Source organism: Dama dama, chromosome X (genome assembly GCF_033118175.1).
Source record: "Dama dama isolate Ldn47 chromosome X, ASM3311817v1, whole genome shotgun sequence".
In the NCBI taxonomy this organism is placed as follows: Eukaryota; Metazoa; Chordata; class Mammalia; order Artiodactyla; family Cervidae; genus Dama; species Dama dama.
Window position 1 is genome coordinate 117309146 of NC_083714.1, and position 14415 is coordinate 117323560.

Here is a 14415-nt window from a genome sequence, read left to right on the forward strand (position 1 = left end):
ACAACAGAAAGAAAGAAAAAGAGGGGTAAGAGCAGAAAAAAAAGAGAGACTAAGGAAGAGACAGAAAAAGACGCAAATTTTATGGGAAATTAAAAGGACAAAGTATTACAATAGATGAAATGTATACAGATAAATCTCATATGAAAAACTAAAATATTAACATTAGCTGATGTATAAGGGCTAAAGTATTAATGGCACAGAACTCATAGTAAACACATATTTCAAGTTATAATAAGATCTGATTCAAGTAAGATTCCAAGATTCTACATTACCTTGAAATAAGCATGGTTTTGTCCTACATTGTGAAGAATGGCTTTCCTCCAAGTTGTTAGCCCTTGAGGGCTATTGCTAAAGAGTATCCGTGGCTCTAAAAATGTTACCTTGGAGTGTCCAAGCTAATAATAAGAAGAAAGAGAACGTGAAATTGAAATAATTGTAAACATGCTTTTTTTAAACCCCCCATCAGATAACTCAAGCTTTTTCAGCTTCATAGAAATTTCTAAAATATGAAGTGGTATCAGATTTTATGGTGTGCTTAAGAGAAAAAAATTGAATATTTATAATGTAATCCTAAACTGAAGAAGGCAGGGAGAGCAAGAAAACTCTAAGGAGGAAGTATATCCATGACTGAGAATCGTGTAGAACAGTCAAAGTAGGGGATAATAGAGATCACCTACCCCACTCTGCACAAGGTTTACTGTGTGCTATGCAAAAGGAAAAAGCTCAAGAATCATGTAAATATGGGAAATAATGTGTGTGTCAAAATATTATCCAGGCAAGTTTCTGCTAGAAGTCTTCTCAAAGAGCTTAATATACTGATAATGCCTACTTTGCTTATCTGACAGTGGGGAAGTAGTTCACTGTGATGCACAGAATTATTTAAGCACAGGAGTCCCTCATGCGGTCCTACACAAACCACTTCACAGAACTACTGGAACATAAAGTGTTTTTTTGGAAATGCTGATATTATCCACCTCTCCCATTATAAAGGAAAACAAACAATAACCAACGCAAACTAAAACTCAAAATTTCTAACTCCTCTAGAAAGCGAAAAGTGAAAGCGTTACTCAAGTCATGTCTGACTCTTTTGTGACCCCATGGACTGTAGTCTACCAGGTTCCTCTGTCCTTGGGATTTTTTAGGCAAGAATACTGGAGTGGGTTGCCATTTCCTTCTGCAGGGGATCTTCCCGACCCAGGGATTGACCTCTGGTCTCCTGCATTGCAGGCAGATTCTTTATTGTATGAGCCACCAGGGAAACCCAATTCCTCTAGATGCTAATGTAAGTAATACATATTATTTCTTATTGTATAAGGAGATTTTAATATATTCCTATAGTTAAAGAACATGATTTGGATAACTGGAATAATAACATTTTAAACAAAGCTAACAAAAGATCAAATGGTTAAGTAAGTCTTTCACAGTTAATGACAAACCTTAAATGAACATTTTATTTAATCATTTTGTGTTCCTCCATCTTTATTTTCTTAAGAGTAACACTTCACAGTTCACTTAACTTCAAGGGCTTCTAAAATTTGCCAAAATAATTTAATTCAGTATTCTGATATCTCAGAGTTTAATTCTTAATCAATCCATTGTAGGGAAAGTGGAAATCAAATTTTATGAGAGGGTAAAGGCAAACACTGTGTAGGCAGATCACTTTGGATATAAATTCAAGTAGGGCATTTACTGCACATGTGAACTTGTACTAGATAGTTAACCATTCTACTGCTCCATTTCTACACCCAGCAACTAAGTAATTAATATATGCCTTATAGAGTTGTTACAAGGATTAAATTAAATAATACATTAACATCATTATGCATCATATCTGAGACACAATAATTAATAAATGATACCTTATGGCTACCGGGGGGGGGGAGGAAGGGGATAAATTATGAGATTGACATATAAACATTATATGTGAGTGTCTGTGCCACTCAGTCATGTCCAACTCTTTGCAACCCCATGGACTGCAGCCCACCAGGCTTCTCCATCCATGGAATTTCCCAGGCAAGAATACTGGAGGGGGGTAGCCATTCCCTTCTCCAGGGGATCTTCCCGACCCAGGGATCGAACCTGAGTCTGACACATTATGGGCAGATTCTTCACCATCTGAGCCACCAGGGAAGCCCCATATACACATTAGTATACATAACATAGATAACTAATAAGGGCCTATGGTACAGCATAGGGAACTCTACTCAATACTCTGCAATGGCCAAAATAGGTGCGTGCATGCTAAGTCACTTCAGTCACGTCTGACTCTTTGCAATGCTATGGATTGTAGCTCGCCAGGCTCCTCTGACAATGGTTTTCTCCAGGCAACAATACAGGAGTGGGTTGCCATGCTCTCTTCCAGGGGACCTTTCCAACTCAGGGATGGAACTCACGCATCTTATACCACCTGCATTGGCAGGCAGGTTCTTTACCACTATCGCCACCTGGCACCGGGAACTCTACGCAATACTCTGTAATGACCTATATGGGAAAAGAATCTAAAAAAAAAAAAAAAAAAGAGTGGATATATACATAGGTCTAACTGATTCACTTTGCTGTGACCCAGATAACCATGATGGTGTGATCACGCACCTTGAGCCAGACATGCTGGAATGTGAAGTGAAGTGGGCCTTAGGAAGCATCACTACAAACAAAGCTAGTAGAGGTGATGGAATTCCAGCTAAGCTATTTCAAATCCTAAAAGATGATGCTGTTTAAGTGCTGCACTCAATATGCCAGCAAATTTGGAAAATTCAGCAGTGGCCACAGGACTAGAAAAGGTCAGTTTTCATTCCAATGCCAAAGAAAGGCAATGCCAAAGAATGTTCACACTACCACACAATTGCCCTCATCTCGCACTAGAATAGTAATGCTCAAAATTCTCCAAGTCAGGCTTCAACAGCACATGAACCAAGAACTTTCAGATGCTCAAGCTGGACTTAGAAAAGGCAGAGGAACCAGAGATCAAATTGTCAACATACACTGGATATTAGAAAAAGCAAGACAATTCCAGAAAAGCATCTACTTCTGCTTTATTGACTATGCCAAAGTCTTTGACTGTGTGGATCACAATAAACTGTGGAAAATTCTTCGAGAGATGGGAATACCAGACCACCTGACCTGCCTCCTGAGAAATCTATATGCAGGTCAAGAAACAACAGTTAGAACCGGACATGGAACAACAGAATGGTTCCAAACTGGAAAAGGAGCATGTCAAGGCTGTATATTGTTACCCTGCTTATTTAACTTATATGCAGAGTATATCACGTGAAATGCTGGGCTGGATGAAGCACAAACTGGAATCAAGATTGCTGGGAGAAATATCAATAACCTCAGATATGCAGATGATACCACCCTTACGGCAGAAAGTGAAGAGGAACTAAAGAGCCTCTTGATGAAAGTGAAAGAGGAGAATGAAAAAGCTGACTTGAAACTCCACATTCAGAAAACTAAGATCATGGCATCCGGTCCCATCACTTCATGGCAAATAGATGGGGAAACAAGGGAAACAGTGACAGACTTTATTTTGGGGGGCTCCAAAATCACTGCAGATGGTGACTGCAGCCATGAAATTAAAAGACACTTGCTTCTTGGAAGAAAAGCTATGACAAACCTAAACAGCATATTAAAAAGCAGAGACATTACTTTGCTGACAAAGATCTGTATAGTCAAGGCTATGGTTTTTCCAGAAGTCATGTGTGGATGTGAGAGTTGGACCTGAAAGAAAGCTGAGTGCCAAAGAATTGGTGCTTTTGAACTGTGGTGTTGGAGAAGACTCTTCAGAGTCCCTTGGACTGCAAGGAGATCAAACCAGTCAATCCTAAAGGAAATCAGTCCTGAATATTCATTGGAAGGACTGATACTGAAGCTGAAGCTCCAATACTTTGGCCACCTGATGTGAAGGAGTGACTCATTTGAAAAGACCCTGATGCTGGGAAAGACTGAAGGCAGGAGGAGAAGTGAACAACAGAGGATGAGATGGTTCGATGGCATCACTGACTTGATGGACATGAGTTTGAGCAAGCTCCGGGAGTTGGTGATGGACAGGGATGGACAGGGTCACAAACAGTCAGACATGACTAAGCAACAACTGAGAATACTAAAAATGCAATATAATAGGGCAAAAAAATAATTTTCTCTATTATTGGCATTTATTAATGAAACAATTTAATTTTAAGCAGCTCCCATGGTGTTATGGTATATTTACAGACTCTCTAATACATATCAAGTCTCTAATAAGAATCTAGTATTATGGTATAAAAGCCGTGGATTTCTGAGTTAATTCTAGATAAGATGACACTTTTTTTTTTAAAGCAAAGTCTTCATTTATGGTAGAGAAGTGGCTCCAAGAAGATACTAAGACAATTTAGTTAACTAAGTGTTGCAAGCAACATCAGATTTTACTAACATAATATATATACCCAACTATATATACATAGTTGTTTGGCTTCCTGGATAGCTCAAACAGTAAAGAATCTGCCTGCAATGCAGGAGACCTGGGTTCTATCCCTGGGTTGGGAAGATTCCCTGGAGAAGGACATGGCAACCCACTACATTATTCTTGACTGGAGAATTCCACGGACAGCAGAGCCTTGTGGGCTACAGCCCATGGAGATGCACAGAGTCAGACAGGACTGAGCGACGAACACTTTCACTTTCATATACACATATGCATACCAACAAATTTAGAGCCCTCAAAATAAAAATCATATTAAAAGGAAGTCATTACATGTGCAAGACATTTCAGTGTCAGCGTGTTTCCTTCACTGACATGAAGAATAAATTCTCCCCTTTCTGGAGAATCAAAACCCGGCTGCCATGCTACTTCACATTCCAATGAGGAGTATGGTTCAACAGTGCCTACAGAGAATTTAGAGAGAATAAGAAAGTTATACCACATTTTTATTATATTTAATTTTTAATACCTAAAATAAGAACTGGCATATAATGATATTTAAAAACTATTTGAATTAAACAAAATACAGGGAACACCTTATAACTCTAATAGGCATATCACAATATTTGATAAAAATATGCTAATATTTAGAAAAAATTAAAATTTATCAATGAAGTGACACTCTAGGATTAGAAATTACTTTATATCTATATGGTAGAAAATTATTTGTGATCCCTATTCAAACATCCCCTCCACATTTCTCAACACTCTGAAATACACCATTCATCCAGTTTTTTCGAGGAAGGAATCATCATTAACAAGAGGCTTCTTTTGTTCATTTGTTTCAGTGTTCACATACCTAGAGATATAACTTCTGATGTAGTTTTTACTAACACATTTCTGTAACTCAAATAGATTTAGAACCCAGGAAGGATCAGGCACAGTTGCCGTGAGTTGCTTTACCTGTTTAAATTATCATCTCCTTTGGACTAAGAAAATACTTGATGGAAAGAATGACTTAGAAGCTGTTCCCTCAGAAAGGTAGGATCATTGGAGATTCAAAGGCACAGGACACTGAACAGAGAGATGAATGACAATCACAGCAAACTTTGCCTTGAGTCAGGTTGATTCACATATGATAGTAGTTTCCTCAATTCTGAAAAAGATATAGTGCCTACCTCCTAGTTTTGCAGTGGCCATATATAGGGAGGTAACAACACACACGAAGGGTCTAATATAGTGTGTGATACCAAGAAAGCACCCAGTGTCAAATGTTATTATTATTACCCTTGAATGCTAATACTACAGTTGGCACAATAATTTATAAAAAGAAGAGAAACTGCTCATGCTAACGGTCTAGTTGGGATCCATAAGAATTATATTTGTCTACAAGTAATAAAAAGTCCATTCCCCTTAGTCCAATGGATTACATAGATACAAGTTTATTTATCTCAGGCAATCAGAAGTCCCAAGACAGATGTTCCAGGGCTGCCTTAACAGCTTGACAATGCTTTCAAGGAGCAATGTTCCTAGCTTCCCACACTACCATTCCTTATCATGTGACCTTCCTCAGTGTAGAAAGGTATCAAAGCATAGTGGTTTAAAGACCACAAATTCTAAGGTCAAACTCCCTGGTTCAAATTTCAGCTCTGATGCTTACTAGCTGAGACTTTGGACAATTTACTTAAACTACGTAACACAGAATCCTCATGCATAAATGAGAACTACACCTAACTTAGAGAATCACTACAGGGATTAAACAAGCTAACATAAGCAGAAGTACTTCAAACAGTAGGGTGGAACTAAAAGAAATTTCTGTTCAAATCTCATTGGCAAGAAAGGATGGGGAAAAGAGGTATCTAAATAAAAACACTGCTTCCACAAACAAAATGAGGGCCCCGTAAGGAAGGGGAATGGTTAACATATATGGGCTTAGTAACATCTATCACAACAGGAGATGGACAGAAACAAAAAAGTTGTAGATGACATAACAAATACACAATGGGAGTGGGAAAGGGGTGGTGGGGGAATTCTAAATTAGCTCAAGAAAGTGGAAGAAACTCATAAGGAGATGGCATTTATGTTGTGACTCAAGGAAGAGCAGGAATTTTGCAGTAGAACAAAGTCTGGGGGAATAATAGATATTAAGTGATGGTACTGGGAGAGAGAGATGTAAGAAGACTGTGATGAGAAGAAACTTTGACAAAGAAGAGTCAGTGCTATTTATAAAGACACCTGAGCTTTCAGAGAATAGCTGAGAGCAGCACAGGGATTACAGATTCATGTCAAGAGGGTTAGCTTGAGGTCAATATTCTCCCTTCAACCAGCATGGCTATATATATTTCTCCAAGAGTACTATGTGCATTGCAGAACAGGGGAAATAAACTGGATGACTGAAATAAGAAAGGCTGATACTGGCAAGGCAGGTACTGCAAATGGCCAAGGAGTGAGAGAATTAAGAAAAACAGTGAGAATGAATTGAATAAAGATACATCTGAGGACTGAGTGGACTCAGGGGTTCAGTACAGTTAAAGACAACAAGGATGAACACGTAACAAGCAGAAACATAAACACTATTTAATGAAAAAGTCAAATTAGAAACCAATTCTTAGAAACCATCAATCCACCCTTAAATTCTCCACTTAGAAAACAAATCCAAACTGTCATGCTTCAAGAAGAAAGGACAGTCACAACATAAATCTTAACTTATAACACTTCACTTTAGTTTACAAAAATATAGAGACAGATATGATTAAATGCATTATGTAGAATGTAAAAGCAATTCTAGGAGAGCAAAATTTGCCACCCAAAAATGTGTCTCTTTGGCATGAGGATTAGTTTAAGCTGATTATTTTTAACAGAAGCCTTGGGAATTTTTTTCTTGTTACCTCCTTAAGTGCCTGAAAAATTTAGATAAAGGGCTAGTTCCAAGAACAGAGCTACCACTAGAGATACCTGCAAAGAATATGGGCTAGATGTGATAGAGGAGTCTTAGCTGGGCCTGGAGATAAAGTCCACTATGGGTACCATGGTCTCTGCATGACCCAGAAAATATCTATTTCCCAAACACTTGCTATCCCACCTCCATGTGAATTTGTTTTGTCTTCTTTGAAGCCCCAAGCCACTATCCCAAACATCCACTTTTGCCTTTAGTTGAAGATGATATTTAAGGTGAGGATTTTGGCCACTCTGTCAAGTTTACTGGGTTTTCCTGGGTCTCTCTCATTAATATATGTTATTAAACTTTTACTTTTCTCCTGTTAATCTGTCAATTTAATTCTTAATTGCACTCATCTCACATTCTAGTAAAGTAATGCTCAAAATTCTCCAAGCCAGGCTTCAACAATATGTGAACCGTGAACTTCCAGATGTTCAAGCTGGTTTTAGAAAAGGCAGAGGAACCAGAGATCAAATTGCCAACATCTGCTGGATCACTGAAAAAACAAGACAGTTCCAGAAAAAATTTATTTCTGCTTTATTGACTATGCCAAAGCCTTTGACTGTGTGGATCACAATAAACTGTGGACAATTCTGAAAGAGATGGGAATACCAGACTGCCTGACCTGCCTCTTGAGAAACATGTATGCAGGTCAGGAAGCAACAGTTACAATTAGACATGGAACAACAGACTGGTTCCAAGTCGGGAAAGGAGTATGTCAAGGCTGTATATTGTCACCCTGCTTATTTAACTTATATGCAGAGTACATCATGAGAAACGCTGGGCTAGATGAAGCACAGGCTGGAATCAAGATTGCCGGGAAAAATATCAATAACCTCAGATATGCAGATGACACCACCCTTATGGCAGAAAGCAAAGAAGAACTAAAGAGCCTCTTGATGAAAGTGAAAGAGGAGATGAAAAAGTTGGCTTAAAGCTCAACATTCAGAAAACTAAGATCATGGCATCTGGTTCCATCACTTCATGGCAAATAGATGGGGAAACAGTGGCTGACTTTATTTTTGGGGCTCCAAAATCACTGCAGATGGTGATTGCAGCCATGAAATTAAAAGACACTTGCTCCTTGGAAGGAAAGTTATAACCAACTTAGACAGCATATTAAAAAGCAGACACATTACCAACAAAGGTCCAACTCGTCAAGGCTATGGTTTTTCCAGTGGTCATGTATGGGTGTGACTTTTGGACTATAAAGAAAACTGAGTGACAAAGAATTGATGCTTTTGAACTGTGGTGCTGGAGCAGACTCTTGAGAGTCCCTTCGACTGCAAGGAGATCCAACCAGTCCATCCTAAAGGAGATCAGTCCTGAGTGTTCATTGGAAGGACTGACGTTGAAGCCAAAACTCCAATACTTTGGCCACCTGATGTGAAGCGCTGACTCACTGGAAAAGACCCTGATGCTGGGAAAGTTTGAAGGCAGGAGGAGAAGAGGATGACAGAGGATGAGATGGTTGGATGTCACTACCAACTCATTGGAGATGAGTTTGAGTAGACTCCGGGAGTTGGTGATGGTCAGGGAGGCCATGAGGTTGCAAAGAATCAGACATGACTGAAGGGTAGAAGAAAATGTCTTCTTCCCCAACACAATATAACAAAAGGGACACAAGAAACATGTGACTCAATAAAATGATCTATACAAACAGGAAAAAATAAAATAGATTATTTTATGAAAATTCTGAGCATCAAACAGAAAATGATATAAGAGAAATCTATGTGTATAAATCATGCATACTTTCCTCAATAATATATGAAATACATTTAAGTATTGTAGCATTTGTGTTCTAAAAAAACTAAAACTACTTAAAGGCTAATGATATCATTCACATAAACACTGTCTGTTATTTTTGTTCTTTGAATTCTCAATTGTGGCCGACTCATACTGTATTTGGAATTAAATGTCTTTGTTTTTGCTTTGATTTAAAAAGAAAAAAGTAAGACATGTTATGAGCAACCCAAAGAAAAGCAAACATTAAATTCTTTCTATAAAAACATAGTACTAAAAACCATGAGAAGTTTGTATATGTGTGTGCTCAGTCGTGTCTGATTCTCCGTGACCCCATAGACTATAGTCCACCAGGCTCCAGGCAAAAATACTGGAATGGGTTGCCATTTCCTCCTCCAGGGAATCTTCCTGACTCAGTGATCAAACCTGCATCTCTTGCTTTGGCAGGTGGATTTTTTACCCCTGAACCAACAGGGAAGCCTCTAAGTTAAAAACTTGTTAATTCTATAATAGTGTCTCTTGCAACCTGTGCATTGGCAAGCAGATTCTTTTACTACTGCACTGTAATTCCACTTTTGACAACCGAATCTTTGTCACAGCATTTTCATGGTAGCCATAAGGGGGAAGCCCAACAACTCAACCCTGGCTAGGATGGAGAAATACAAGGAAAAGTGCCTATGCACAGTGCTTTTCAGATACCTTTAGTGCCATATCACATGCTTGATCAAAACCTATATCTGGAATGCAGATAATATAACTACATCTGACACCTGCTGAAAAAAACTGGAGAAGGTTTATCTACAATCTCTGAAATCTACAGAAATAATTTCTTTTTCTTCTCTGATCATTTACTCAGCTTTTCTCTAGATTGGGGCAGGACCCAATATTTCCAGTATTAGTAACAATACTAATTGTTACTAATTAGTAACAACAAAAGAGCTTGGTCAAATGAATCTGCTGAAGATTCAGAGGAAGTATTTCTCAAATCCTTAATAAATTATAATCTGGGATTATGCTAAATCTATCCAGATTAATAAAAAGATTAAATACAGTTATATCAATGATCTCCAGTCATAATAAAAGAACAGTCCTCCACCTCCATTTGTTAAATTTGTTAACATCTCTGCATATATCTGCACTAGAATTAAGTGAAGTATTAAAGTGTTCAGTTGCTCAGTGTCCAACTCTTTGCGATCCCATGGACTGTAGCCTGCCAGGCTTCTCTGTCCATGGAATTCTACAGGCAAGAATACTGGAGTGGGTTGCCATCTCTTTCTCCAGGGGATCTTCCCAATCCAGGGATTGAATCTGGGTCTCCTGCATTACCGGCAGATTCTTTACCATCTGAGCCACCAATGAAGCCCCTTAAATTAACACTCAAGCTTGTTTATAACACTCCCCATTCACAACACTGGTGCACGTTCAGTCATGTCTGAGTCTTTGCGACCCTATGAACTGTAGCCTGCCAGGCTCCTCTGTCCATGGGATTTTTCAGGCAAGAATACTGGAGTGGGTTGCCATTTCCTCCTCCAGGGGATCTTCCCAACCCAGGGATCAAATCCACATCTCCTGCATCTCCTGTATTGCAGGCAAATTCTTTAGCACTGTGCCAGTAGAGTTATACAAAGGTCATGATTTGGAAATGACTGATATTCCCAGGAAAATCACCTAAGACAAGAATTCTACACACCAGGCCTCCTTTGTGATCTGAGGTATAGTCTACTTAGATCTCAAATGAAGACTATTCCTAAATTAAAGATCAAGAGGTAGGGAGAGAGAGGGGGAGGAAAGGACACAGGGAAGCCAAGAGGGCAGGAATGTCCCATTGTCACAAGATCGTATGTGATGTACTTATACATTCTCAGTACCTTTATACAGTATACACTTAAGATATGACTAAGGCCTGGACACACGAATAAAAGAATGTCTAAATCAAACAAACAGAATAAACTATTACCTTTAGCTGGACGAATGGAAAATGCCATCCCCTTTCCTGTATTTATCGGTTGCCATTTAAACTTGACAAAGTAATTCTGACGATTATACATCCTCACCGTCCCCCTAAAACATGATTTCACCAAGAAGCCTTGTGGTCTCAGTATCAGCTCATTAGAAGATAGCTCAAGTCTTACTGGCAGGACAACTGCCATCACTAGGATGTGTCCACCAGGCATATTGTTCACTGTGAACGTGAAAGACCTGTAACACAGCAAAAGCATCCAAATTAAATGGATAACAGCTCTTAACTGAATGACGGACTTCAGGTACATGTAAAAATGCATATATTATGGATTGATATCCACAATTCTTAGTAAAAAAAAATCAAAATAATTATGAAAGGTAATTAGACTGAAATATGAATCCACAAATTGCTGCACATATAGTTTCTACCTTTTAGAACCAAATACGACATATACAAAAATAATTGGGGCAAATATACAAAAGGACATTTTTCATTCTAGCAAATAGAAATTTGAAAATAAATCCTACTTCCAAAATTTTCCAATGGTGGGAGATTCAAATATCATTGAAATACAAGTACTAGTTGTAGGTGGAATCACATATGAAAATTGGTTAGTTTTCTGAAGTTCTTCCAAACTGACATCTAATTGGATCAGAATGTGAATTGGTAGCATATTAATAATATGTAGTAAATGAGTATTTGTTGAGTTCGCACAAACATCACCAAAGTTAAGGACAGAGGGCCCTGAAAAAACAAAAAGTTACCAAGTTTAATTGCTGACAAATGTATTCATTGACTTATTTTTGTAAGTATTCACACTATATTTTGATCAATTAATTCATTAAAAATAGCACTTAAAATATTTACTATAATATCAGAAATTATTAACAGAGTGTTTCATAAAGATGTTCATAACTTGATGGTTAGAGGTTATTGGCCAAAATTCAAATAGATTCTGATTATATGGAAAAGTACATGACAAAATTACTAGCACTAATTATAACTCATCTCAGTACACAAATTTGCATACTCCAACACCCTCTCCACTCTCATGAAGGCATCTATGTTCACTTATCCAGAATTTACAGAAATTGGCAACTTTCCCATGACTCATTATTTAAATTTTGTTTTTCTCTTTAAGTGCCCAAAGTTTTTACATAACTCCAAAAAGTATTCTTGTGCCCTTTCATAGTTTCTCCCTACCTCCATCCTCTGTATTCCCCCTTTCCAGACAACCACTCATTTGCTTTATGTCACTATAGATCAGGCTGCATTTTCCAGACTTTAATATGAGTGGAATAATACAGAATATGTGTTTTTTTTTCTCTGGTTTCTTTCATTTAGCAAGTTCTCTGGAGATCTATTTAAGATGTTTCAGGTGTCAATAGTCTATTTCTTTATATTATTAAGTAGCAGTCCATTATAGGTGAATGTTTACACATCATCTGATACCCCTTGGATTCTTCCCAGGTATGGTCTATTAAAATTAAGGATGCTAAAATATTTGCAAACAAGTATTTTATTTAAAATATACCTTCATTTCCTTTAGATATTTAGGAGTATAATGAATGGATAATATGGTAGATGTGTGTTTAAATGTATAAGAAACTGCTAAACTTCTTCAAAATGGTTGTATCGAGTTGGCCAAAAAGTTTGTTCTGACTTTTCTATATCCTATGGAAAAACCCAAAAGAACTTTTTGGCCAACCCAATTTAATTTCACATTCCCACTAGCAGTATACAAGAGTCTCAGTTCCCCCAAATCTTCAGCAACAATTGAAGTGGTAAGTTTTTTAGCCTTTCTAATAGATTTATATAGCAGTATCTCATTTTGGTTTTATTTTGTGTTTCCCTAACAATGAATGTTAAAAAAACAAAGATCATGGCATCCAGTCCTATCACTTTATGACAAATATAGAAGGGGGAAAAGTGGAAGCAGTGACAAATTTTCTCTTCCTGGGCTCCAAAATCACTGTGGATGGTGACTTTAGCCACAAAATTAGAAGATGCTTGCTTCTTGGAAGGAAGGCCATGCCAAGCCTAAACAGTGTATTAAAAAGCAAACACATCACTTTGCCAACAAAGGTCCATACAGGCAAAGCCATAGTTTTCCAGTAGTCATATATGGATGTGAGAGTTGGACCATAAAGAAGGCTGAATGCCAAAGAACAGATGCTTTCGAATTGTGATGCCGGAGAAGATGCTTGAGAGTCCCTTGGACTGCAAGGAGATCAAGCCAGTCAATCATAAGGGAAATTAACTCTGAATACTCATTGGAAGGACTACTGCTAAAGCTGAAGCTCCAATACTTTGACCACTGACGCGAACAGCCGACTCATTGGAAAAGACCCTGATGCTGGGAAAAATTGAAGGCAAAAGAAGAGGGCAGCAGAGGATGAGATGGTTGGATGGCATCACTAATTCAATGGACACGAACTTGGGTGAAATACAGGAGATGGTGAGGGACAGGGAGGCCTGGCATGCTATAGTTCATGGGGTCGCAAAGAGCTGGACATGATTTAGTGACTGAACAACAACACTATTTATTGCAAAGACTAGGTTTTCTGCACCATACTGCATTTGCATCTTTGTCAAAATTCAGTTGTCCAATATACACAGATCTATTTCTGAACCTTACATATCAGTTGTTGGTCTATATTTATGCCAATAACATATTGTTTTGCTTATTAATAAAACTAGAAATCAAGCAGTATATTATCTTCAACACATTTTCCTTTTCCAAAAATTTTTTGACTATTCTAACTACTTTGCATTCCTATGTTAATTTTAAATTGAGCCTGTCAATTTCTACAAAAGATCCTGATGGGATTTTGGTTGGAATTGTGGTGAATCTGTATCTTCTTTGGATTGTTTTTGCATATCCTTTATGTCTCTGCATAACTTTCTGAATAAACAGAATACAGTTACAATAACAGTTTCAGTGTCATTGTCTGATAATTTTAACATAAGTATCAGTATTAATGATTTAACTGGCTGATAATTCTCTTTATTACGGTTTATATTTCCCTGCTTCTTTTTATGTGTTGTAATATTTACTTGGATATCAGATATAGTAAATTTTACCTCATTTGGTACTAGAAAATTTTTCATATTCTTGTAATTTTCTCGAGCTCTACTCTGGAAGGAAGTTACCTTAAAACTGACTGGTGCTTCCAGATCTTTCTTTTATGAATGTTACCTGGGTCCAGAGTATGGCTCTAACTAGCAATAATTATCCTCCACTACTAAGGTAAGAACTTCCTCAGTACTCTGCCTCAACATCCCATGAATCATGAGGTTTAAGTACTCGTTGAGGCAAACAGTACAGAGGTGTGCTAGAAATATTAAGACAGAGATCCAAGAACAAGAAAGACA

General features: G+C 37.7%; 2 protein-coding genes across 2 annotated transcripts in view; both read right to left on the bottom strand.

Annotated features, from left to right (window-relative positions):
• LOC133052844 (cilia- and flagella-associated protein 47-like) overlaps positions 1-2852 on the bottom strand; it is a 190760-nt gene extending 187908 nt beyond the window's left edge. Inside the window, exons 1-2 of the mRNA XM_061137676.1 lie at positions 2847-2852; positions 273-395 (exon numbers count right to left, since the gene is read on the bottom strand). Coding sequence (XP_060993659.1) covers positions 273-395; positions 2847-2852 — 129 coding nt within the window. The remainder of the gene's footprint in view (positions 1-272; positions 396-2846) is intronic.
• A 1859-nt stretch (positions 2853-4711) lies between these two features.
• The window catches only part of LOC133052282 (cilia- and flagella-associated protein 47-like), a 53099-nt gene continuing 43395 nt past the window's right edge, over positions 4712-14415 (bottom strand). The window contains exons 14-16 of the mRNA XM_061137085.1: positions 11568-11784; positions 11035-11276; positions 4712-4860 (exon numbers count right to left, since the gene is read on the bottom strand). Coding sequence (XP_060993068.1) covers positions 4712-4860; positions 11035-11276; positions 11568-11784 — 608 coding nt within the window. The remainder of the gene's footprint in view (positions 4861-11034; positions 11277-11567; positions 11785-14415) is intronic.